The sequence below is a fragment of the Mya arenaria genome, chromosome 3, assembly GCF_026914265.1.
Source record: "Mya arenaria isolate MELC-2E11 chromosome 3, ASM2691426v1".
Taxonomy (NCBI): domain Eukaryota; kingdom Metazoa; phylum Mollusca; class Bivalvia; order Myida; family Myidae; genus Mya; species Mya arenaria.
The window spans coordinates 44,563,910-44,591,740 of record NC_069124.1 but is presented as its reverse complement, the minus strand read 5'-3'; the positions used below and the strand labels follow the sequence as shown (position 1 = coordinate 44,591,740).

The 27,831-nt window shown below is 39.3% G+C and overlaps 2 protein-coding genes across 2 annotated transcripts; both read left to right on the top strand.

Moving 5' to 3' along the window:
* The first annotated feature begins 16,763 nt into the window (after positions 1-16,763).
* On the top strand, positions 16,764-17,465 carry LOC128226046 (complement C1q-like protein 4). The gene has a single exon (XM_052935944.1). The coding sequence runs from the start codon at positions 16,764-16,766 to the stop codon at positions 17,463-17,465; it is 702 nt and encodes a 233-aa protein (XP_052791904.1).
* A 2,561-nt stretch (positions 17,466-20,026) lies between these two features.
* LOC128229373 (complement C1q-like protein 2) lies at positions 20,027-21,263 on the top strand. The gene is made up of 2 exons (XM_052941256.1): positions 20,027-20,087; positions 20,281-21,263. The coding sequence occupies exon 2, from the start codon at positions 20,307-20,309 to the stop codon at positions 20,997-20,999; it is 693 nt and encodes a 230-aa protein (XP_052797216.1). The 5' UTR covers positions 20,027-20,087; positions 20,281-20,306; the 3' UTR covers positions 21,000-21,263.
* The last annotated feature ends 6,568 nt before the right edge of the window (positions 21,264-27,831 follow it).

The window sequence follows — 27,831 nt, the reverse complement described above, 5'->3', positions numbered from 1 at the left end:
ATCGACGGTGTGAACCAGGTGGACGCTGTCGCCAACCGCCACGTGCTCAACGATTTCAACGACCGGGAGGCGCAGTCCATGGGCGGGAACACTTGCATCGTGCACGTGGACCACGGACAGGCTGTGCAAGTGCGAGTGTACGAAATTCCGGATGCTGAAGTGGCCTCTAGTGACACTTTTAGACTTTCGACCTTCTCTGGAATGATGTTATATTAAACAATGGCTTAATCATCAGTGTTTGAATCTTGTTCAAAGGAATGCAATTCTTATGTCATTTCTATTCAACGCACAGAGGAATAGTTATTACGTATGGCGATTTATATTTTCTCATTTTCCCATAGCGAAAATGCGGGGCGAAAATATTCGCACAGCCACAAAGTACATTGGCACCACTAGTTGACGCATTGACGCATTTACGTCTCGAACACTACGAGCATATTCGCCCCATCATTTGGCGAATTTTCGCACCATCACTTAGAACATAGGCACCACTACTTTAAGCATTGACGAATTTAGCCTAGTCCTCGACTTTGATGCCATTTTTCAGAGTCCAGTTTATATGATTTAACCAACGACTTCAAATTATGTTTCTAGACGCTAAACTATGAACACTAGGAATCAAGTCTGTTCACGTTACACCACAGTATGTATTTATTATACAAACTTACACATCACAATATCTTAACGGTTAATTTATAAAAGGCTACACATGTTAATTGATTATGTCTATATATGAATATTATTAATCTTAAGGTTTGGCAGAAGAATGCACGGCTTTTTAAGGACAGCGGGAGACGGGGTCGTAACTTGACCATATATGTCATCCCTATCACGAATGTTCACAAAGTCACAACTGTTCACAATGTCACGAATGTTCACAAAGTACACAACCGATCACAAAGTCACAAACATATTTAAATTAGGAATCACCGTCCGCAGCGGACCCTGGTAATCAGCGGTACCGGACTGCGTAAGGCGGTTGTCTAATTATGTAAAATGTTTTGGCACATCGAAGCCGCCCTTCTTCAACCGACCCTAATGAGCAGCGGTACGGTAATAGGTGAAGTGGTTTTCAGAATTGGAGCCCCGTCCCCAACTTCCGCAGCGGTGCAAGTCTCCGTATGGCGGTTTGGCGCTGTCCTGAGCACTCGTTGACACGAGTAGACTAAAGCCGTACGACGCGAGTGGAAATGTGTCATGCCCCAGAAACACTGAAAATAAACGACAAAACAACCAGCGCAGATTTGGTCCAACAAATAATGAATCAATTACTATCATCTGATACCCCTAACCACCTGGTCTGTAGCTATATTGACTTTACTTTATGATATTGCTAATGATAACCCATAAGATCTTACAGGCTCGAGAGTAAAGGACTAGTCTATGGTATTAACTTTCTAGCTTTGGTATATAACCGCAGGGATATATAACTAACGCTAGGGGCTTTGGGCGGGTGGGTCGAAATTTGGAGGAGGAAAAAACGCGTTACCGTTTGAGAGAATTTCAGGAAGGAAAAGGAAGTTGCATCATCATTTCTTTCGGTACATTATGCGTAGGTCACACACAACTGATTGTTGACGTGTGGTTAGTAAATGATGCAGCGATAAAACAGGTTACTGAGAGCAGTAACCCTGATTGTGTGACGTCACGATCGACGTCATTGAAAATGTTTAACATTAAGCCTGATCAGGGGTGCGTTTCAGAGACGATCGTTAAGGCGATCGTTAGCTGATTTTGGTAGTACGACCAAAATTACCGATCGGCACCGTTTCAGAGACGCAACGTGCACCTGCTTTATCGTTAATTTTGCTCGTGCACCATGCTGCACGTTTGCATTTACTTTACAGAACATTCATTATACGCATACTATAATATTTCACTTATCAAAGACAATCACCAGCCTGAAAAAACAACGTATTTTGTTGTTGTCCAATTTTCATTATAATTACACATATTTTAAAGGGAGAGTCGGAACCCGCCACTGCCTCCATCACAAAAAATCCCGGATGATGATGTACTTAAGATACAATTGTAACATAAATAGCAGATGGTTAATCAGAATAGAGACCACGAGTTTGTATCAGTTGTATCAATCATTATAAAAAGGAGAGTTACATTAATTGATAATCAAGAGATTATCAGTATTATAAATATTATTATTTCATTGTTATTATTATTATTATTTATTATTATTATTATAATTATCATTCATAAAAACGACAGGTGCGGTCATCAGGTTAATATGGTGTAACGTCATTTCAATTCAGACTGGGTCACTCGCTTTAACGCTGTGCTTTATCGTTATTTTTTACGTACGACCGGAGAGTTTACGAGACGTTTCTGAAACGCCTTTATGATTATCGTGAAGTTGGTCGTTATTATGATCGTAAATTTACGATAATGGCAGATCGTAAAATCTATCTGAAACGCACCCCAGGGCCGCAACATAATTCGTCAGTTGCATTTTCTTTATAAACATGTTTGTGTTCTGGCAACTAATTTTAACCGGAAAAGAATGTTAAAATGTTCTGGATAAAATGAACAGCATCTTCAGCATCAGAGAAAATATATTTGAAAACTTTGTTCACTGCATGCGAAGTAATGGAATTGGAATTATGTCCATATAAGTCGTTTGTTCTGAATAAAATCGACATAAATAACTATAGTTGGGAGGAGTTAAACGTTTTAGACTTAATTTAGTGTTTCAAAATCAAACAAATAGTCAAAACAACTGCAGAAAGTACTATCAAGTAAACACACTTCAGCTTGCAAGGAAAAAACAAATTTTATAAGAACATATGAAAGTTATATGTGGTTTATTTCATATTTTGATATTTGTATGCAGCTATATATGCTGAAATATGTTTTTGTGCAAACGTTTGCATCGTTGACCCACTTTCGATCAAGAACCAGGTCGCTCAGCTTCCATTTTTATGATACGGGCCCTGATAGCGCTTATGTAAAACAAAAAGCCGGGCATAAAAGGCACGTGAATTTACTGAATAATGCACGTTTTTTACAATTAACACCCAGGTTTTTGCGTGTTAACACACCACGATAACGGACCGAAAACACATATTTTATGCAATAATAGTTAATAATTGAATGATTCAATGTCGAATGCCATTCGTTAACACAGCTCTACATTCATTTTCTGAACGTCCAATGGCGTTTATAGATACGACTCAATATAAATATTCTGATTGTCAATTTTGATTGTCGACCCCGCTCAAATATTATTTACTATATATGATTGGTCACAGTAAATAGCAATGGATTATTTCGATAAAATCAGCAAATTATTTTAGCTCGACGCTCCGATAAACTGCCAACTTCACGCTGCCAGACTTCCACGCTGTTTGTCTGCTGAGTTCACGCTGCAAGGCCACCAGACTGTCAAACAGCTTTTTCGCTTCCAGGCTGGTTACTCCACGCTGCCAGACTTCCACGCTGTTATTCTGCTAAGTTCACACAGCCTGGCTGCCAAGTTGCTAACTTCTCCAGCCAGACTTCCACGCTGTAAGTCATTTTGCTACCAGGCTGCCATACTACCAACGCCATGGACATTGCATCGTAATACATCATGAGCTCAGAACACTTTTTTTTAAATATGCCAAATGATTATATTCAATCCATATTAAAACAAATCGATCTTGTGACCGTCCTTTACACCGAAGAACCTAAAATATTTCTGATGTATATTTAAATAATATTTCACCACATTTAGAACACCTTGTCTTATCAGCTGCATGAACTCTGCCGTCGGAAGATAAGGCAATTACCATTTGGGCATGGCCTAGTTGAATTCTGGTTTTCTCTTCAAAGAAGCAAAATGTTTCGTTTTTTAACATTTATCATAGTGTTGTTTCTTCAAATAATAAACCATACAGTCTATGCTAAGGAGAAACAAATAGACGAGACAAAAGGGTTGATTTTAGAACTACAAAAGGTGATACATGACATCAAAGGACGTGTTAATACTTTAGAAACTGAAGTTGTTAACCTAAGACACGATCACAATGAGCAGCAAGAACTGATTGGACAGTTAAAAACTGAAATAGATATACAAGGAAAATCATTCAATCGAGAAAACAACGAAGCGACAAATCCTAGCACAACCAACTCTGGCTTTAACACCAGCGACACCAGTGTTGCAAGCGACGTAAATAAAGCAAATGCAGTTCCGCTCCATCCGTTACCACGTTCGAGACGCGCGGTCGCCAACGTCGCATTTTCCGCGTATCTGACGCACACTATATCCCACCTGACAAACACAGCCGTCAGGTTCGACAAGGTGCTCCTCAACGAAGGAAATGGTTATAATGAGTTCACAGGGGCGTTTACGGCGCCCCTTTCCGGTGTGTACATGTTCTCTTTCCATTTCGACAGTGACACTCTCTCCTTCCTGCAGCTGGCCATCAACGGTGTGAACCAGGTGGATGCTGTCGCCAACCGCCACGTTATCAGCGACCCAAACGTCCGAAAGGCACAGTCCATGGGAGGTAACGCTTGTATCGTGCACGTTGACCACGGACAAGCGGTTCAGGTGCGAGTATACGAAATTTCGGATGCTGAAGTGTCTTCCAGTGACACTTTCAGACTATCGACTTTCTCTGGAGTGCTATTGTATTGAAACTGTTGCTGTTTGCATATTTCGATGTTTATGATACAGCTTTTGTGTTTATTAGATAAACATTGTATTTTGTGTGTATGTGTGAATATACATGCTCAGTCGAACCCCGTTGGCTCGAACTCCCAGTAACCGGCGTGAATACCTCGAACCTGAGCCAATGAGAAATTTCAGCCAAGCAAGTTCGAGCCAAAGGGCTTCTACGGTATATACAGATATGGTAAATAAAGATGAAAGTCCTCCTACTGTTTATGTTGATTTTAAATACATTAACTGTAGTTTAAAGGCAAATCATAGTGGTAAGAGTCCGGATGATTTCCCAAGGATAACCGACATATATTAAACCAAGTTCTTGGAGAGATTGCGTTCGCGATCTGTATATGGTGTTTATACGTTTATGTCTCTATTTCAGTATCATTTTGGGCTCTAACCATGTGCCTCTAAACAGGTTGCTATGTGGCTCTAAACAGGTTGCCGTGTGCCTCTAAACAGGTTGCTATGTGCCTCTACACAGATAACCATGTGGTTCTAGACATGTTACCATGTGCCTCTAAACAGGTTGCTATGTGCCTCTAAACAGGTTGCTATGTGCCTCTACACAGGTAACCATGAGGCTCTAGACATGTTACCATGTGCCTCTAAACAGGTTGCTATGTGCCTCTAAACAGGTTGCTATGTGCTTCTAAACAGGTAACCATGTGGCTCTAGACATGTTACCATGTGCCTCTAAACAGGTTGCTATGTGCCTCTAAACAGGTAACCATGTGGCTCTAAACAGGTTGCATTGTGCCTTTAAACAGGTTGCTATGTGCCTCTAAACAGGTTGCTATGTGCCTCTAAACAGGTTAACATGTGGCTCTAGACATGTTACCATGTGCCTCTAAACAGGTAACCATGTGGCTCTAGATATGTCACCATGTGCCTCTAAACAGGTTGCTATGTGCCTCTAAACAGGTTGCTATGTGCCTCTACACAGGTAACCATGTGCCTCTTAACAGGTTGCTATGTGCCTCTAAACAGGTTGCTATGTGCCTCTAAACAGGTTGCTATGTGCCTCTACACAGGTAACCATGTGCCTCTAAACAGGTAACCATGTGGCTCTAGATATGTCACCATGTGCCTCTAAACAGGTTGCTATGTGCCTCTAAACAGGTTGCTATGTACCTCTACTCAGGTAACCATGTGCCTCTAGACATGTTACCATGTGCCTCTAAACAGGTTGCTATGTGCCTCTAAACAGGTTTCTATGTGCCTCTACACAGGTAAACATGTGCCTCTAGACATGTTTCCATGTGCCTTTAAACAGGTTAGAATATCTCTCTTAACAGGTTATCATTTGCCTCTTAACAGCTAACCAAGTGCCTCTAATGAGGTTACCATGTGCCTCTAAACATGTAAGCATGTGCCTCTAGACATGTTGCCATGTGCCTCCAAACAGGTTGCCATGTGCCTCTAGGCATGTTGCCATGTGCCTCTAAACATGTTGCCACGTGCCCTTAAACAGGTAACCATGTGCCTCTAGACAAGCTATCATGTGTCTCTAAAAAGGTTACCATGTGCCTCTTAACATTTCACCAATTGTTTATAAACAGGTAACCATATGCCTCTTAACAAGTTACCATGTGCCTTTAAACGGTTACCATGTGCCTCTTAACAGGTTACCATGTGTCTCTAAACGGTTACCATGTGCCTCTTAACATGTTACCATGTGCCTATAAACAGGTTACCAACTGCCTCTAAACGGTTATCATGTGCCTCTTAACATTTTACCTTGTGCCTCTTAACAGGTTACCATGTGCCTCTAAACAGGTTACCATGTGTCTCTTAAGAGGTTGCCACATGCCTCTAAACAGGTAACCATATGCCTCTTAACAGGTTGTCATATGCTTCTAAACATGTTACCATGTGCCTCTAAACATGTTACCATGTGCCTCTAGACATGTTACCATGTGCTTCTAAACAGATTTCCATGTGCCTCTAAACAGGAAACCATATGCCTCTAAACGGGTAACCATGTGCCTCTTAACAGGTTTCCTTGTGCCTACAAACAGGTTACCATGTGCCTCTAAACAGGTTACCATGTGACTCTTAACAGGTTGTCATATGCCTCTCAACAGGTTACCATGTGTCTCTCAACATGTTACCATATGCCTCTTTACATGTTTCCAAGTGCCTCTATACAGGTCACCATGTGCCTCTAAGCAAGTTACCATGTGTTTCTAAACTGTTACCATGTGCCTCTAAACATGTTACCATGTGCCTCTTAACATGTTACCATGTGCCACTAAACAGGTTACAATGTTACTCGTAACATATTACCGTGTGCCTTTAAAAAGGTTACCATGTGCCTCAAAAAAGGTTGCTATGTGCCTCTAAACAGGTTGCTATGTGCTTCTAAACAGGTAACCATGTGGCTCTAGACATGTTACCATGTGCCTCTAAACAGGTTGCTATGTGCCTCTAAACAGGTAACCATGTGGCTCTAAACAGGTTGCATTGTGCCTTTAAACAGGTTGTTATGTGCCTCTAAACAGGTTGCTATGTGCCTCTAAACAGGTTAACATGTGGCTCTAGACATGTTACCATGTGCCTCTAAACAGGTTGCTATGTGCCTCTAAACAGGTAACCATGTGGCTCTAAAAAGGTTGCATTGTGCCTCTAAACAGGTTGCTATGTGCCTCTACACAGGTAACCATGTGCCTCTTAACAGGTTGCTATGTGCCTCTAAACAGGTTGCTATGTGCCTCTAAACAGGTTGCTATGTGCCTCTACACAGGTAACCATGTGCCTCTAAACAGGTAACCATGTGGCTCTAGATATGTCACCATGTGCCTCTAAACAGGTTGCTATGTGCCTCTAAACAGGTTGCTATGTACCTCTACTCAGGTAACCATGTGCCTCTAGACATGTTACCATGTGCCTCTAAACAGGTTGCTATGTGCCTCTAAACAGGTTTCTATGTGCCTCTACACAGGTAACCATGTGCCTCTAGACATGTTTCCATGTGCCTTTAAACAGGTTAGAATGTCTCTCTTAACAGGTTATCATTTGCCTCTTAACAGCTAACCAAGTGCCTCTAATGAGGTTACCATGTGACTCTAAACATGTAAGCATGTGCCTCTAGACATGTTGCCATGTGCCTCCAAACAGGTTGCCATGTGCCTCTAGGCATGTTGCCATGTGCCTCTAAACATGTTGCCACGTGCCCTTAAACAGGTAACCATATGCCTCCAGACAAGCTATCATGTGTCTCTAAAAAGGTTACCATGTGCCTCTTAACATTTCACCAATTGTCTATAAACAGGTAACCATATGCCTCTTAACAAGTTACCATGTGCCTTTAAACGGTTACCATGTGCCTCTTAACAGGTTACCATGTGTCTCTAAACGGTTACCATGTGCCTCTTAACATGTTACCATGTGCCTATAAACAGGTTACCAACTGCCTCTAAACGGTTATCATGTGCCTCTTAACATTTTGCCATGTGCCTCTTAACAGGTTACCATGTGCCTCTAAACAGGTTACCATGTGTCTCTTAACAGGTTGCCACATGCCTCTAAACAGGTTACCATGTGCCTCTCAACATGTTACCATATGCCTCTTTACATATTTCCAAGTGCCTCTATACAGGTCACCATGTGCCTCTAAACAGGTTACCATGTGCCTCTTAACAGGTTGTCATATGCTTCTAAACATGTTACCATGTGCCTCTAAACATGTTACCATGTGCCTCTAGACATGTTACCATGTGCTTTTAAACAGATTTCCATGTGCCTCTAAACAGGAAACCATATGCTTCTAAACGGGTAACCATGTGCCTCTTAACAGGTTTCCTTGTGCCTACAAACAGGTTACCATGTGCCTCTAAACAGGTTACCATGTGACTCTTAACAGGTTGTCATATGCCTCTCAACAGGTTACCATGTGTCTCTCAACATGTTACCATATGCCTCTTTACATGTTTCCAAGTGCCTCTATACAGGTCACCATGTGCCTCTAAGCAAGTTACCATGTGTTTCTAAACTGTTACCATGTGCCTCTAAACATGTTACCATGTGCCTCTTAACATGTTACCATGTGCCACTAAACAGGTTACAATGTTACTCGTAACATATTACCGTGTGCCTTTAAAATGGTTACCATGTGCCTCAAAACAGGTTACCATTCGCCTCTAAACAGGTTACAATGTGCCCCTAAACAGGTTACCATGTGCCTCTAAACAGGTTACCATGTGCCTCTAAACAAGATGACAGATGCCTCTAAACAGGTAGCTATGTGCCTCTCAACACGTTTCCATGTTCTTCTAAACAAGTTGTCATGTGCCCCTAAACACGTTACCATGTGCCTCTAAACGCGTTACCATGTGCCTCTAAACATGTTACCATGTGCCTCTAAACAGGTTACCATGTGCCTCTAAAGAGGTTTCCATGTGCCTCTTAACACGTTACCAAGTGCCTCTACACACGTTACCAAGCGCCTCTAAACACGTTTTCACGTGCCTCTAAACATGTTACCATGTGCCTCTAGACATGTTACCATGTGCTTCTAAACAGATTTCCATGTGTCTCTAAACAGGTAACCGTATGCCTCTAAACAGGTAACCATGTACATCTTAACAGGTTTCCTTGTGCCTACAAACAGGTAACCATGTGCCTCTAAACAGGTTACCATGTGTCTCTAAACAGGTTACCATGTGCCTCTAAACAGGTTACCATGTTCCTCTAAACAGGTTTTTATGTTTCTCTAAACAAGTTGCCATGTGCCCCTATACAGGTTGACATGTGCCCCTAAACAGGTGACCATGGGTTTCTTAAGAGATTGCCATGTGCCTCTAAACAGTTTACCATGTGTCTGTTAACAGGTTACCATGTGCCTATAAACAGGTTACCATGTACCACTTAACAGGTTACCATGTGCTTCTAGACATATTGCCGTGTGCCTCTTAACAGGTTATCATGTGCCTCTAAACAGGTTACCATGTGCATCTTTACAGGTTACCATGTGTCCCTAGACATATTGCCATGTGCCTCTAAACATGTTGCATGTGCCTTTAAACTGGTTACCATATGTTTCTAAACAGGTTGCCATGTGCCTCTTTACAGGTTGTCATGTGTCTTTAGACATGTTGCCATGTCCCTCTAGACATGTTGCCATGTTCCTCTTATTAGGTTGTCATGGGCCTCTAAACAGATTACCATATGTCTCTAAACAGGTTACCATGTGCCTCTAAACAGGTTACCATATGCCTCTTAACAGGTTGTCATATGCTTCTAAACATGTTACCATGTGCCTCTAAACATGTTACCATGTGCCTCTAGACATGTTACCATGTGCTTCTAAACAGATTTCCATGTGCCTCTAAACAGGAAACCATATGCCTCTAAACGGGTAACCATGTGCCTCTTAACAGGTTTCCTTGTGCCTACAAACAGGTTACCATGTGCCTCTAAACAGGTTACCATGTGACTCTTAACAGGTTGTCATATGCCTCTCAACAGGTTACCATGTGTCTCTCAACATGTTACCATATGCCTCTTTACATGTTTCCAAGTGCCTCTATACAGGTCACCATGTGCCTCTAAGCAAGTTACCATGTGTTTCTAAACTGTTACCATGTGCCTCTAAACATGTTACCATGTGCCACTAAACAGGTTACAATGTTACTCGTAACATATTACCGTGTGCCTTTAAAAAGGCTACCATGTGCCTCAAAACAGGTTACCATTCGCCTCTAAACAGGTTACAATGTGCCCCTAAACAGGTTACCATGTGCCTCTAAACAGGTTACCATGTGCCTCTAAACAAGATGACAGATGCCTCTAAACAGGTAACTATGTGCCTCTCAACACGTTTCCATGTTCTTCTAAACAAGTTGTCATGTGCCCCTAAACACGTTACCATGTGCCTCTAAACGCGTTACCATGTGCCTCTAAACATGTTACCATGTGCCTCTAAACAGGTTACCATGTGCCTCTAAAGAGGTTTCCATGTGCCTCTTAACACGTTACCAAGTGCCTCTACACACGTTACCAAGCGCCTCTAAACACGTTTTCACGTGCCTCTAAACATGTTACCATGTGCCTCTAGACATGTTACCATGTGCTTCTAAACAGATTTCCATGTGTCTCTAAACAGGTAACCGTATGCCTCTAAACAGGTAACCATGTACCTCTTAACAGGTTTCCTTGTGCCTACAAACAGGTAACCATGTGCCTCTAAACAGGTTACCATGTGTCTCTAAACAGGTTACCATGTGCCTCTAAACAGGTTACCATGTTCCTCTAAACAGGTTTTTATGTTTCTCTAAACAAGTTGCCATGTGCCCCTATACAGGTTGACATGTGCCCATAAACAGGTGACCATGGGTTTCTTAAGAGATTGCCATGTGCCTCTAAACAGTTTACCATGTGTCTGTTAACAGGTTACCATGTGCCTATAAACAGGTTACCATGTACCACTTAACAGGTTACCATGTGCTTCTAGACATATTGCCGTGTGCCTCTTAACAGGTTATCATGTGCCTCTAAACAGGTTACCATGTGCATCTTTACAGGTTACCATGTGTCCCTAGACATATTGCCATGTGCCTCTAAACATGTTGCATGTGCCTTTCAACTGGTTACCATATGTTTCTAAACAGGTTGCCATGTGCCTCTTTACAGGTTGTCATGTGTCTTTAGACATGTTGCCATGTCCCTCTAGACATGTTGCCATGTTCCTCTTATTAGGTTGTCATGGGCCTCTAAACAGATTACCATATGTCTCTAAACAGGTTACCATGTGCCTCTAAACAGGTTACCATATGCCTCTTAACAGGTTGTCATATGCTTCTAAACATGTTACCATGTGCCTCTAAACATGTTACCATGTGCCTCTAGACATGTTACCATGTGCTTCTAAACAGATTTCCATGTGCCTCTAAACAGGAAACCATATGCCTCTAAACGGGTAACCATGTGCCTCTTAACAGGTTTCCTTGTGCCTACAAACAGGTTACCATGTGCCTCTAAACAGGTTACCATGTGACTCTTAACAGGTTGTCATATGCCTCTCAACAGGTTACCATGTGTCTCTCAACATGTTACCATATGCCTCTTTACATGTTTCCAAGTGCCTCTATACAGGTCACCATGTGCCTCTAAGCAAGTTACCATGTGTTTCTAAACTGTTACCATGTGCCTCTAAACATGTTACCATGTGCCTCTTAACATGTTACCATGTGCCTCTTAACATGTTACCATGTGCCACTAAACAGGTTACAATGTTACTCGTAACATATTACCGTGTGCCTTTAAAAAGGTTACCATGTGCCTCAAAACAGGTTACCATTCGCCTCTAAACAGGTTACAATGTGCCCCTAAACAAGTTACCATGTGCCTCTAAACAGGTTACCATGTGCCTCTAAACAAGATGACAGATGCCTCTAAACAGGTTACTATGTGCCTCTCAACACGTTTCCATGCTCTTTTAAACAAGTTGTCATGTGCCCCTAAACACGTTACCATGTGCCTCTAAACGCGTTACCATGTGCCTCTAAACATGTTACCATGTGCCTCTAAACAGGTTACCATGTGCCTCTAAAGAGGTTTCCATGTGCCTCTTAACACGTTACCAAGTGCCTCTACACACGTTACCAAGCGCCTCTAAACACGTTTTCACGTGCCTCTAAACATGTTACCATGTGCCTCTAGACATGTTACCATGTGCTTCTAAACAGATTTCCATGTGTCTCTAAACAGGTAACCGTATGCCTCTAAACAGGTAACCATGTGCCTCTAAACAGGTTACCATGTGTCTCTAAACAGGTTACCATGTGCCTCTAAACAGGTTACCATGTTCCTCTAAACAGGTTTTTATGTTTCTCTAAACAAGTTGCCATGTGCCCCTATACAGGTTGACATGTGCCCCTAAACAGGTGACCATGTGCCTCTAAACAGGTTACCATATGCCTCTAGACAGGTTACCATATGCCTCTAAACAGGTTACCATATGCCTCTAAACAGGTTACCATATGCCTCTAAACAGGTTACCATTTGCCTCTTTACAGGTTACCATATGCCTCTAAACAGGTTACCATATGCCTCTAAACATATTACCATATACCTCTCAACAGGTTACCATATGCCTCTTAGCAGGTTACCATGTGCCTCTAAACATATTAACATTTGCCTCTCAACAGGTTACCATATGCCTCTTAACAGGTTACCATATGCCTCTAAACAGATTACCATGTGCCTCTAAACAGGTTGTCATACAGGTAATTTACGCTGCCAGGCAGCCATACAAACAGACTGTCATACAGCTAATTTACGCTGCCAGTCTGACATACAAACATACTTTTATATAGCTAATTTACGCTGCCATGCTGCCATACAAACAGACTGTCATACAGCTAATTTACGCTGCCAGGCTGCAATACAAACAGATTGTCATACAGCTAATTTACACTGCCAGGCTGCAATACAAACAGATTGTCATACAGCTAATTTACACTGCCAGGCTGCCATACAAACAGACTGTCATATAGCTAATTTACACTGCCAGGCTGCCATACAAACAGACTGTCATACAGCAAATTTACACTGCCAGGCTGCCATACAAACAGACTGTCATGCAGCTAATTTACGCTGCCATACATGCCAGGCTGACTGCCTTACTACCAACGTCATGGAAATTCCAACGTATTACATCATTAGCTCAGAACACTTTTTTTTTAAATGAGGTCAAATGATTATATTTAATCGAAATTAAAACAAGTCGATCCTGTGACTGTCTATTAAACCGAAAAACATAAATTTTTCTAATGTTCTATTTAATATTTCCACACATTCAGAACACCATCAAATTTATTATGATGATTCGATGTCTTATCAGCTGCACGAACTCTGCCATCGGAATATAAGGCAGTAAAGATTTGGACATGACTTAGTTGACTTTCTGAATTTATCTTCAAAAGAAGAAGCAAAATGTTTCGTTTTCTAACATTTCTCATAGTGTTGTATCTTCAAATAATAAACCATACCGTCTATGCTAAGGAGATACAAATAGACGAGACAAACGGGTTGATTCTAGAACTACAAAAGGTGATATCTGACATCAAAGGACGTGTTAATTCTTTAGAAACTGAAGTTGTTAACCTACGACACGAAAACAATGAGCAGCAAGAACTGATTGGACTGTTAAGAACTGAAATAGACATACAAGGGAATTTACTCAATCGAGAAAACAACGAAGAGACAAATCCTAGCACAACCAATGTTGGCATAAACACCAGCTCTAGTGTTCCAAGCGACGTAAATGTAGCAAATGCAGTTCTGCTCCATCCGTTACCACGTTCGAGACGCGCGGTCGCCAACGTCGCATTTTCCGCCTACCTGACGCACACTCAATCCCACCAGACAAACACGGCCGTCAGGTTCGACAAGGTGCTCCTCAACGACGGAAATGGTTACAATGCGTTCACAGGGGCGTTTACGGCGCCCCTTTCCGGTGTATACATGTTCTCTTTCCATTTCGACAGTCACACTCTCTCCTTCCTGCAGCTGGCCATCAACGGTGTGAACCAGGTGGACGCTGTCGCCAACCGCCACGTGCTCAACGATTTCAACGACCGGAAGGCGCAGTCCATGGGAGGTAACACTTGCATCGTGCACGTGGATCACGGACAAGCGGTTCAGGTGCGAGTTTACGAAATTCCGGATGCTGAGGTCGCTTCAAGTAACACTTTCAGACTATCGACTTTCTCTGGAGTGCTGTTGTATTAAAACCTTTGCGGTTGCAAATTTCGATGTTTCTGATACAACTATTGTGTTAATTCAATAACGTTGTATTTTGTACAAAAACACTGTATATATAGATATGTTAATTTAAGATGAAAGTCCTCCTACTGTTTTTGTTTAATTTTAATACATTAAAATAGATCTTAGTGGTAAGAGTCCGAAAAATTCCGAATTATACCCGACATATATTAAATCAGATTCTTGGAGAGATTGCGTTCGCGGTCTGTCTTTGGTGTTTATATGTTTGTGTCTCTTGTTCAGTATCGTTTTGGGCCCTAACCATGTACGTCTTAACAGATTGCCATGTGCCTCTAAACAGGTAACCATGTGCCTCTCAACAGGTTACCATATGCTTCTAAACAGGTTACCATATGCTTCTAAACAGGTTACCATTTGCTTCTAAACAGGTTACCATATGCTTCTAAACAGGTTACCATGTACTTCTAAACAGGTTACCATATGTTTCTAAACAGGTTACCATGTGCCTCTAAACAGGTTACCATGTGCCTCTAAACAGGTAGCCATTTGCTTCTAAACAGGTTACCATATGCTTCTAAACAGGTTACCATATGCTTCTAAACAGGTTACCATGTGCCTCTAAACAGGTTATCATGTGCCTCTCAACAGGTTACCATATGCCTCTTAACATGTTATCATGTGCCTCTAAACAGGTTACCAAATGCCTCGAATCAGGTTACCATGTGCCCCTTAACAGGTTACCATGTGCCTCTTAACAGATTACCATGTGCCTCTTAACAGGTACCATTTGCCTCTAAACATTTTACCATGTGCCTCTAAACAGGTTATCATGAGCCTCTAAACAGGTTACCATATGCCTCTTAACATGTTACCATGTGCCTCTAAACAGGTTACCATGTGCCTCTTAACATGTTACCATGTGCCTCTAAACAGGTTACCATATGCCTCTCAACAGGTTACCATGTGCCTCTTAACATGTTACCATATGCTTCTAAACAGGTTACCCTTTGCCTCTAAACAGGTTTCCATGTGCCTCTAAACAGGTTGCCATATGTCTCTTAACAGGTTACCTTATGCCTGTTATTAGGTTACCATGTGCCTTCAGACAGGAAATTTGGCTCGTCTTATATATGTAGTTTTTATTGTATTAATGGAAGGCAACATTATATCGTTTGTTTCTACATATGTTTTCCATATGCCTCTGAAAATGTTTCCATGTGCCGAAACTCTGTTTTCTCGATGTTTTAGTTATATCGAACTTTTTTTTCGAATTTGTTGGGTTAAGTTATGCACAATGTATTTCGGTTATATCGAATGTTCGTTATCTCGAAGTATTTCCCGAGATTCCAACGACCTCGACATAGCGAGTTTTGACTGTAAAATATCAGTCCTACAATTGTTGCTAAATAACCTGCGACCTGTTAAAATAAGATAAATCAGACGTAAACCTTACGCTGCATAAGAATTCCCTGGTTCAACCGTAAAGTTCCGGGGAGAATCTATTCGATAATTTTTCTTACTATAGTTTTTGGACGATGCCCCTCAGGGCCCATCTTAAGTAGGCATATCAGCCGTCCAAACGACAGAACAAATTACATGTTTATTAATGAAACGCAGACCCTGGGCCCAGTTAAAATTAGATATCTTAGTCGTACATATCAAGCTGCTTAAGAGTGCTCGGGACACCCTTAAAATCACTCGCAGAATATATGCGATATCTTTATTGACACGCAGTTTCACTAAAACATGATTCGCGAAACTCATGGAAATTTACAATCTTATGCCTTACGATTGACACATGGCTCTTGTTTTACCAAGTTTTAAGCTAGAACATAAATACTGAGTTAAATGTTAAAACCAAATTTTGGAAATATGTATTAAAACCAAATTTGGAAAATATGTGTTAAAACCAATTTTGGGAAATATGTGTTAAAACCAAATTAGGGAAATATGTGTTTCATAAGTGAGAAAGGTCCCTGACAAACATGCCACTAGAAAGCACGATGGGTTAAACTGTGTTTTTGTTTTGTTTTGTTTTCACATTAGGCAAGTTTGTTTGACAGTTTGATAACTAGAACATTGATTAAAATACCAGGACATATTCACGTTGTTTTGTATGCTTACCCTGTGTCCTTTATTTGGTAAATGGGGTTTTCTTATTCATGTGATTGTACTTTTTAAAAGTAAGTGAAATAAATACGGACAGCAGACGAGACCGAACAATTGCAAACGTTAACATTCAATCGTAGAAATGGCATTGCAAAACATGTTATATTTGAATATTACATTAACAGTACTATTAGTATTATCGTGTGTATTTTGCTATGGGATGGAAGCAAGTGTCAACCGCGTAGATATGGAACTACTAGCTAGAATGGCATCTGGTATGCAAAGTAAACAATTTGAGAGCATCGTTAACAAAATAAGAGACGAAGTTTTGTCGCTAAAAAAGGATGTTAAAAGACTGCAGGAAAAGAAAGAACAGCAGGATAATATAATACACGATCTCCAAAGACAATTGAAAGTGTTGGACACAAACAGCGAAACCATTCCAAATGCAAGTACTGATGATACATCGAAGATAACAACGACACATAATACAACTTTACATAAAGGTTCGCCATTTCCATTGCATTCTCTGTTGTCACGTAAGCGCCGGGCAGTCAACAACATTGCATTTTCCACCTATCTCTCCCAATCAAACCAACACATGACGAATGAAGCGATCAAATTCGACCGGATTCTTCTCAATGAGGGGAATGGTTACAACGCTTACACCGGTGCTTTTACGGCGCCGGTTACCGGCATCTACCTGTTCTCTTACCATTTCGATTCTACGAAGACAACGTTTGTTCGTCTCGTCGTTAACGGCGTAAATGAAGTGGACGGTGTGGCTAATGCTCACGTGGTTTCCGGTGCACGCCAGGCACAGTCAATGGGTGGAAATACGTGTATCATTCAAGTTGTAAGGGGACAGGCAGTGCTCGTTGAAGTGTTCGAGGTTCCTGATGCAACTATTAACTCAAGTGATAACTTTCACTTTTCTACGTTTTCTGGGGTATTACTGTATGAATAAACATTATCAGTGAACTCTTTACAACACGAGCTATGAATGTCAATATTCTCTTGACATTTGTTTTGTTTGTTTGCAATTTGTTGACTGCTAATAAATCACTTATTTTGGCCTAACATCTTGATATTTATATTCTTTCATGCTTGACCTTTGCTTGCTTGCTTGTTTCTATTCTTGTTTTCTGAAAAGCAGCTATTAGATGGGCTCAATAAGACCAGAGCCCATATCTACTAATGACTTAAATTTGAGTGTTTGGGACTAAGATTCAGAATTATGAATTTTAAAAAGGCTTGGTTCACGAAAGGTAAAAAATTGCCCCATCGGTAATGTGCTTGATTCCCGTGAATTTTGGTGGATCAACCAGTGCATTTAAAAAATGAAATGTCATTTGGTGATTCTATTAACATTGTGGTTGACATGGCAACATATTATTCAAGGGGTATTTTTAGTTTTAATAAATAAATTCAAGGGGTATTTTTAGTTTTAATAAATAAATGGCAATACATAAATGATGATATATTTGGCTTCTAAAGCATTATTGCAGCAGCGCTAATACCATTCCTTTTCATAAAGTATTAAAACATAAAAGTACAACTAGTCACATGTAACATATACAGCAATTTTAATCACCAACACCTTGCTGACTTATTTTACAAAACCAAACACACAAGGTTAACAGTTTTGAGTCTAGAATTTGTTAACCCCAACACTTAAAACCAAATAAATTTTGGTTTGGATGGCCTACGCCTTAAAGTTACACCCTGTAACGTCAAATCCTGGATTCGCCCCTGGGCTTGTAGAAAAAGATAAGAAGTGTATTTTAGATGATCGAGCTACGATCTACGACACAGGTCAAGCAATAATCAGTGTATTTTAGATGATCGGGCTACGATCTACGACCCAGGTCAACCAATAATCAGTGTATTTTACATGGTCGAGCTACGATCTACGACCCAGGTCAACCAATTATCAGTGTATTTTACATGGTCGAGCTACAATCTACGACCCAGGTAGACACATTCCCAGTGTATTTTAGATGGTCGAGCTGCGATCTACGACCCAGGTAGACACATTCCCAGTGTATTTTAGATGGTCGAGCTACAATCTACGACCCAGGTAGACACATTCCCAGTGTATTTTACATGATCGAGCTACGATCTACGACCCAGGTCAACCAATTATCAGTGTATTTTACATGGTCGAGCTACAATCTACGACCCAGGTAGACACATTCCCAGTGTATTTTAGATGGTCGAGCTGCGATCTTTGACAGGTCAACCAATTCTAAGTGTATTTCTGGTTGTCAAACTATAATCTACGACATAGGCCAACCAATTTTAGTTTTGATGATCAAGCAACGACATAACCAGGTCGACCAATTCGTTACGTATCATCGATGGTATAGCTACGATCTATGATCAAGGTCAATCAATTCTTCATCTAAACCTGAATCTCACTTCGCAACAGATTTGTCACAAATCGATATTGGTCTTAATTGGATCTAAGACAGATGTAGCTAATCGGATTACTTGTTATTTATAACTGCCCAAAAGAGTGAAAGAATTCAATGATGCATAACCATTAGATTTACTTAAGTTGAATATTGAATATCATCCCAGGTCACAAGTGGGCTTTTGGTGGAATGTTTTATATATATATATATAAGTAAACCGTTTAGAAGCTGAGCATACTCGCTTTGTTCTTTACATATGCTGTCTTTGAATATCATTTAAAATATTCACGTTTATTGTTCTAAAAAGAAAATATTATATTCTAATTATCTTTTATGTTGTTTGCTCTTAGTAATATGAATGCTGAAACGAAACAGGCATCGTGGGCGGTATTCATAACACCTGTTAAGTCATTTCTTAACTTAAGACAATTTCCTATCGTTTTCATGGTCAAATTAAAATAACAGTATTTATGTTTTTAACGTAAACGTATGTATCGTTTTAATTATTAAATATTAAGTATTTCAAATATAGTTAAGTTATATTATATGATAAGAGATATACGTAAGCTAGGAAACTGACTTAAATTAGAAAATGACTTAAAAGGGACTAGATGGTCCCAAATTCGGCAAATAAAGTATTTCCAAAAAAAACGATCCTAAAACTGATAATGCGAGCAAGCATGAGGCTGATAATACATCCCCTTACATGATTAAAATAATAAACGCAACAATCATGTGACTGTCTAATCAGTGTTTCCCCGTTAAAAAAACGCATAATGGTTTCCAAGTTTATATCATATCTGTTTATGAGTACAGGTAAATATACCGAAACTATTTTTAAACTTAATGGGATTTATGTGGTAAACAACCCCAGTAAATTTCGAATTGGAAAAATGCGCAAAAACTACAAAAGATGCATGTGTCGTAAGCGATGTGATACATCAGTAAGTAAGATTAAAAGTGTTTGACATTTTTTCCTTCTTGCAATAGTATCATCCAGTGTGAAGACCCTTTAAGATGTTTTTATAAAAACCGACACTGACCTTATAAGGAGGATAAACAGAAAAGGTCGTTGTGGGACAAATAACAGTTTGGTATCGTATTATTTCAGCAGTGGCAGTACCACTACAGGTAGTGAAGTGTTTTGGTTTCCAAGTTCTAGATTTCGTTCGGTATGTATCAGGGCTGTTATCAATGTTCATGTGAGATGTAGGTTCTAATTGATTAAGAATAACTTTATGTAGTTTAAATACTAGCAAAGATAGATTCACGCTACTTTCAATAGTTAAAAAAACTCCAAAATGTTGAAAAATGTGTCTTTTGCTTTTGTGTGTTTAACTTTAATACCAAATCTTCTTTGTCTAGAATTGGAAAACAAGGAGAACAGCCTTATGGACATATTGCTTGAACTAAAGCGAGAAGTTTCAGCATTACATAAAGATATAGAAAACCTTACGATAGAAAATGTACTTCAAGAAACAACAATTAAGGATCTTAAACATAAAATAGAAGAATTAGAGCACAAACATGCAGCCCAAAACATGGAATCTCAAAAAGCTCCTTCACGTGAGGATAAGGACGATGACTCGATCCGTTCAGGAGAAAACATAAACCATGATGCTCCAACTACGCCGAGACTTCCGCCATGGCTGCTGTCGCGTCAACGCCGGGCTGTTGGCAACGCTGCATTTTCCGTTTACTTGTCTCAGTCGAAACAGCACATGACGAACGAAGCGATCAAGTTTGACAGAATTCTTCTCAATGACGGAAATGTCTACAACACTTTCACTGGCGCTTTTACGGCGCCGCTTTCTGGCGTTTACCTCTTCACATATCACTTTGATTCCACGACGTCGACGTTCGTTCGTCTCGTCGTTAACGGCGTAAATGAAGTCGACGCCGTAGCCAATCCGCACGTGGTTTCCGGTCCGCGGCAGGCACAGTCCATGGGCGGAAACACGTGTATCATTCACGTGAGTCACGGCCAGGCGGTCCAGGTACAAGTGTTTGAAATTCCGGACGCTACAATCGACTCGAGTGACAATTTTCACTTTTCTACGTTCTCTGGCGTCTTGTTGTATTAGTATATGTATAAAATATGACTAGTCTAAAATAATAAGTTCTGTATTGTTAACACTGCAACTATTTGTACGCAGAGGCACAAGTTTGTTTACTTAAAACATCAAAATAGCATAAAAAAAAATAATTTAAAAATATATATTTCCGTGTTATCGTTTTACTTGTGTTTTTATTACGTTCTTATCAAAATTTAACTTTTATACCACATTTTGGCGAAATGAAACTAATTGTGTACATCATCAATTGGAAATCGTTTTGCATCTTTTAGATAGCAATTATCATAAAAGAAAAAAAAATATGCTGTCTTTGTCCCCTACCCTAACCCCCACACATCCCCCCACCACACTTTAACCAAATTACGGTTCGTGAGGCAAAATCTTACGCCCCTAAATTACCCCCCCCCCCCCTCTAACGTCAAATGCTGGACCCGCCCCTGCTTGTTGCTACGTGATAATGTTTATATCAAGTAGCAATTTGATTAACTCAATAAACGATTTGTTTATATAAACAATGATGTTTGAATTACGACAAAAATAATATTGCTAGCATTAAGCGCCTTCCAATTTATAGGGTGGATCGAGAAGACCATAAAATGAAATCGTTTCAAATTTCCATTTGTTAATTAGTTTTAAAGTACAATATTTTGCATGAGTAAAACAGCGAAAGAGTAAAATATGTATTCTTTGTAACAAGGTTTGCTGGAATCAGGAGGTAAGCAAATTTTGGAAAGAGAACACGATTTGTTGAAATTTAGTTTGCAATTTTACGAAAACAATCCTTCGACAATATACATATGTTTTCCTGTCAAAATGTTTCAGGCTATCAAACAAATTTTTGGTGTAATCCGGAGGTAGGCAAATTTTGGGAAGAGATACAGGATTTGTTGAAATTCAGTTTGAAATTTTACGAAGGAAATCGTTCGACAATATGAAAATGTTCCAGACTATCAAATAAAAAAAAGGTAATTCAAAAGTGTGGATTTATAGACAACATTTGAGCATATATAAGCATTTGTTGAAGGGTTCCAGCCGTCAGTATCTAAGTTTTAACACTCCAGACCTAATTAATTGCCACACTTTATTTCGTAATAAAAAAACGTAAAAAGTGCATATTACAAACCATGAACGAGTCCCTTTAACAACTTCCAAATATGAAAAGTAAGCAATGTAAGAAGATATATATACTAACTGTCGATATGCGTTTTATTGCGAATCCTTGCAGATATGTTCCGTCTTTTTTAACCGTCTCCGTGGCCTAGTGGTTTAGGTGTTCGCCTACGGAGCGGGCGGTCGTGGGTTCGATCCCTGGCCGCGTCATACCGAAATACGTTTAAAGTTGGTACAAGTAACTCCCTTGCCTGGCGCTCGGCATTTAAAGAACAGGTCTAGGAAAATTGGTGTACTCAGTACTGGTTTAACCCAGGAAAGTTTTACCCCGTGTATCGGTGCTTTACGCCGAGCACGTAAAAGAACCAATGGGTCTCTTCGAAAAAGAGCTAGGGTATCGCACCCGGACCGCGTGTTGTCCCTTCTGCAAAAACAACGGACACCGTTGGAAATAAGTGCTTGCACTTTCACGAGTTATCCTTGACCACAAGGTTTAAATAAATACACGTACTCATGTCAAAGATAGCATTACTATATACTTATGAATGGTTTTAATTTAATCTTAATAAAAGTTGTACTCAATGCAGTTAATTAGTTTATTTATGTTGAAATCTGTTTGTATTTGTTTTGATACCCTCACGTGATTATTTACGTTGCAGGAATCAATTGCTTTTACGATATTTCAATTGTTTATGCAATAAATGTAGTTGTTGTTGTTGTTGCCAAGACGTGATTTGTTTGACTTTAAAGATGTAATGAAATGCCTGATTATTCAAAACAAAACGGGAAACAATACTGAAACAATTATTTTTTACAATCAATATGGATATTTGATGAAATATAATCAGCGAATTCCAGGCGCCGTACGCTATCCATAATGTATAACATGTTCGCTGTGACAGTGCTAGAACCACCTGCCATGCGATAATTGTTTTACAATGTTAACGGATATACGCCACGGTAAGTGATTTTACTGAAACATTTTAATTTCAGCTTCCAATTTCCAAGCAAGAATGACCGAGAAAGACCAATGTGCATTTTGTAGTACTTAGACATTCAAATGGCGTCAAAAGTATTATCAAAAATGCAATTCTAAATAGACAAGTTCAGCCAGTATTCATATAAGAGCCTTTAAAACTTATTTGATTATTTCTGACATACATTTTTGTTAGTCGCTTCATTTAAAATACTCACTTCAACGTTATAAAAACGTACACACCGTATTTAATATAAATTTCAAATTGCGATGTTTAATGAATACAGACCCAGCTGGAAAGCTAGTTCGCATTGATTGACAATCGAACCAAAAATATATATTAAAGGGACTAGACACCAGATGGTACCAAATTCGGCAAATACAGTATTTCCTCAAAACAAGCGTAGAAGTGTCAATACGGGCTGGTATGTGACCGATTAGAAATCATTTTACATGCTTTAAAGAATATACGCAACAATCAGGTCGTCTCATACGCTGTCTCAGCTGAGTTTTCCCCGTTCAAAAATAGCGCTGCATGGTGTCTTTCAAGGCACGTGATGGATTAACAACCTCCGCAGAATAACCTGTCAATAAACTGTTTAGCCAATGTGCTGTCATTTTTAGCCGTGGTTAAAAATTTCTTTCCGAGAGGTTTCCATCGATCAATTTCATCACTAGTGTTTACCTGTCGGGCTCTGTGTCTACGTTGTTTCGCATCAGTTTTTCCTATTCCTTGCCTATCCTTCCTTTTGGCAGGCCATGTTGTGTGTTATTTAACATGAGCAAGTCATGTGATGAGTGTCTATGAATAAAACAACTTATTTTTAAACTTACTGGTTAGATATACCCAGTACTTTTTCAATTTGATAAATACGTAAAAACTACGAAGGCTGAATTTGCAAAAAGTCATGTGGTATATCTGTAAGTAAGATTCCATGCATTGTACACAAAAATAAATATTTTATGTAAGTTTTTTTACATTTTTGTTTTTGCCTTGCAAATGAATCATCTGGGGTCTAGTCCCTTAAAGAAAAAAGAAGGACGATACGAACTTTTGACTGGTTATCTACGGTGTTTCTACATGACAAAGTTAAACGTATACAGTTCTATTTTATATTTTGCATGTTGATGTAATAAACTCGTCAATATTCTATAGCATTGGTTGTGAATATTAGTTTACATAAAAAGCTTAAGCTTTTTACAGTTCCAAATCTCAACGCTTCATTTGTACGTATAGTCGAAACTCTCTATTTCGAACTCTGTTTTCTCGATATTCGGTTATGTCGAACATGTTCGAATATTTTGGGTTAAGTAAGACATGTTCTGTTTTTCGGTGATTTCCAACGACTTCGACCTAGCGAGTGTTAAACGTATTTGAAAAGAATATTGAACAGAAGCAACCTCATCAAAGTGCCTTTTCTCGCGCATTACAAGCACTTGACAGTGATGAAGCTATTTTAAGCAGAAAATCTCAAAGCTGCAGCAGTGTTTCAATTGTCAGTATTTGAAAAGACGTCAAAACAGCTTTCGATTAAAGGAAGTCTTTTCAATCCTTACAGAATCCACCTTATAAAAGTGCTTTCTTTTCACACATTACAAGTAGTTTAAGCCCACAAATACAACGCGTCACTTCCGCCATCTTCATTGTTCCTAGTCGGACTTTTCCCTTGTCTGGCAGCGAACGTGGTGAAAGACACTAAATCAATCAATACCTGCACATCTTTGACTCTGGTTGAAATTCAATACAAATGTCAACCATGAACGATTCATAATATCTTTCCCTTATTGCCTGTTCGATTTTATTTATGAAACGCTGTTGTTGGATACATTGCTTTGTTGTTGGTTGTTGTGATGCATATATAATAGCGAGGTAAATGCATCATTTCACTTGAAATTCAATTATGTATTAGACGGAGAATAGCTTTCAGTTTTAAGGGATTTAAACAGGAGTTTGGAATACAAAACATTAGGTATTTATGACAAGAATAACTATATTTATATATACCTTTGCATTTTTCTAGGAAATAATGTGTATGGTGATATAGGATTCATTTGACAACAGAAACAAAAGTATTTATTTATTTTATATATTTGCAAATATTTTTTTGGTCATAAATACCTAAATACAGTCAAAACTCGTTGACTCGAATCCCCTGGGAACAGAGAAAATACCTCGAGTCTCGAAATATTCGAGCCAAGAGGGAATGCTTACCTTCAGTATATAGAAATCGGTCCTTTACATCCATTTCAATTCAACGAGGAATTCGAGCCAAGCAATTTCGAGCCAACGGGGTTCAACTGTATATAAATATTTTGTATATTTGATATAATGGAATTTGGAAATAATCTGTGTAGTGATATGTGATTTCCTTTTTATGGAGTTTAATTAATTATTACAAGCCATTTGATACTGTTATCACAAACCATAACCATACAAGAGTTTTATTTCTCATTCAAGCTATGATCATGGTTATTATTAATAATAACAAATTGATTAAATATTAAACTCACAGCAATATCTCGTGATTCATTAATAAATCATAAATCATTCATGACAATGTGAAATTGATATTTCCAGCGTGAAGCCGGGTTCCGGATGTATATGGTAACATAAAGCCATAAGCCTTTTGAGCCCATGGGACGAGCCTGCTAATGGAGGGTTTGAAGATGGGCACATCAAAGGTTGGAGACAATTGACTTGCTACGAAACACACTTTAAGCAATAGAAACATTTTTGAATATGGAAAATAATATGTTTTTACAAATCGGTGTGGAATTAGTACCAAAGCAAACTGAAATACCTCTATATACTATTTCATAACTGTGTTGGGAAAAATAACTGAAAATTTGGAAATGATATTTAAAGTTTAAAACGTGATATTGGGATTATATTCTGTTTTCATGAATTCGACAAGGCATGATGTTGACGGTGGAAATATCGTGTTGCTAATGTAACCAAACAATGGACATGCCTTACGATGAAGAGACGAGGACAGTTGCCGATGAACGTAAGGGATTGAGATCGTCTACATCACAGAATGAGATCAGTCATGTGACTGCAAACCAGTTTCGACTGAAGGTAGACAAACCGCCTACATCACAGAAGATGGATGGTCATGTGACTACTAATCAAGTTGGACAGAAGCTAGAAAGACAGTCCATATCAAATACAGAGTACGGTCACGTGACTGTTAACCAATTTGAACGGAGGACAGACACATTGTCCACATCACTGAAGATGAACGGTCATTTGACTATAAACCAATTTGGATTGAAAGTTGAGACACCGTCCACATCGAAGAAAGGATACGATCATCCAGGTGACAGTAAACTTGAACAGCGGTATGTAAATCCCTCTAAATCACGTGGTGATCTTGGTCACGTAACTGCAGGCCAAGAGGGACAGACGAAGCAAGCACCATCTACACCACAGGTTAGTTGAATGTATGAAATTAACATTTTGCATATTTAATGGAGGTTTACCTTTGGCGATTAATGTAGATCATGTACGATTAAGGTTGCCTTTAATCGATTAAATGATCCCTGAGACGATTATCAGTTTACATGTATATTTTGGTTCGTTTATAATAATGTACGCAACGGTGTTGCCTGTAGACACTAGACAGTGTTTAAAATCACACTTTTTTTCTTCTTATTTTGCTCAGCACAACAATTAACGGGGCAGTCAGAAATCCTCGGCCATTTCCATCGAAAACAACGTCAGATGTATGCCGGAACATTAGTAGAAGTATTCGTAAACTTTTAAATAATAGTATAAATTCATTGAAGTGTACTTTGTATATCTAAGTTGGAACTGATTGCCAGTGAAGTGACTTATTGAATAAATAATTTAAGATTCCCAAGAGTAAAGTCTTTATGTTTGACTGCTAAACTGAAACTTCTAGGCGGTCTTCTTTCAACGTAGCTTTCTGACATTGCAAACCGTTCATATACATTTGAGGGTGTTTCGATGGAAAATGGCTGAGGTCTATCCAATGCCAGATTTCCTTTGTTTACAGAATCTAACGATCGCGATCGGTTAACTCCGTAGCTATACGATAAATAAGCCAATAGCCGATTTAACCGATACTTGTACGCAGTAGTTCATTCGGAACTCCTCGGCCGTTTTCAATCAAAGACAACCCTGGTTATGCATGGACGGTTTACAATGTCAGAAATATTAGCATTTAACTACACTACATGTAGATCGCGTACTGAGTTCAATTAAACAGTTTAATTTAATTACGTTACTCTTGTGAGTCTTAATTATTAATGCATTTAAACACTTAAACTTAGATTTACGACATACACATTAAACACTTAACTTAATTAAAACATTATTGAATTGTTTACGAACTACGTCTGTACCGGCATACATCCGAGGTTGTTTTCGATGGAAAAATGGCCGAGATATTCCAAATGGCATTAGTTCTGAAATTGCGAGTATCCAAAGTGAAAGTAAAAGCAGGAAATGTCTACACCACTGCGTTGCCGCTCGTCATTGTTTATCGATATGTGTAAAAGCAGGAAATGTCTACACCACTGCGTTGCCGCTCGTCATTGTTTATCGATATGTGTATACATAGGTCTGTAAAAGTTTAATGGCTGTCCGAATTTGGTATTTTTTTCACTTTTTGTAAATACGTTTTCAACTTCATTACTACTTAAACAGTTTTCAGCCGATTTGAAATAAACGCGTAAGGCCGCTTTTCCACGCTCATGTTAACGCGTGTTCGTTGCATATAACAGCACGTA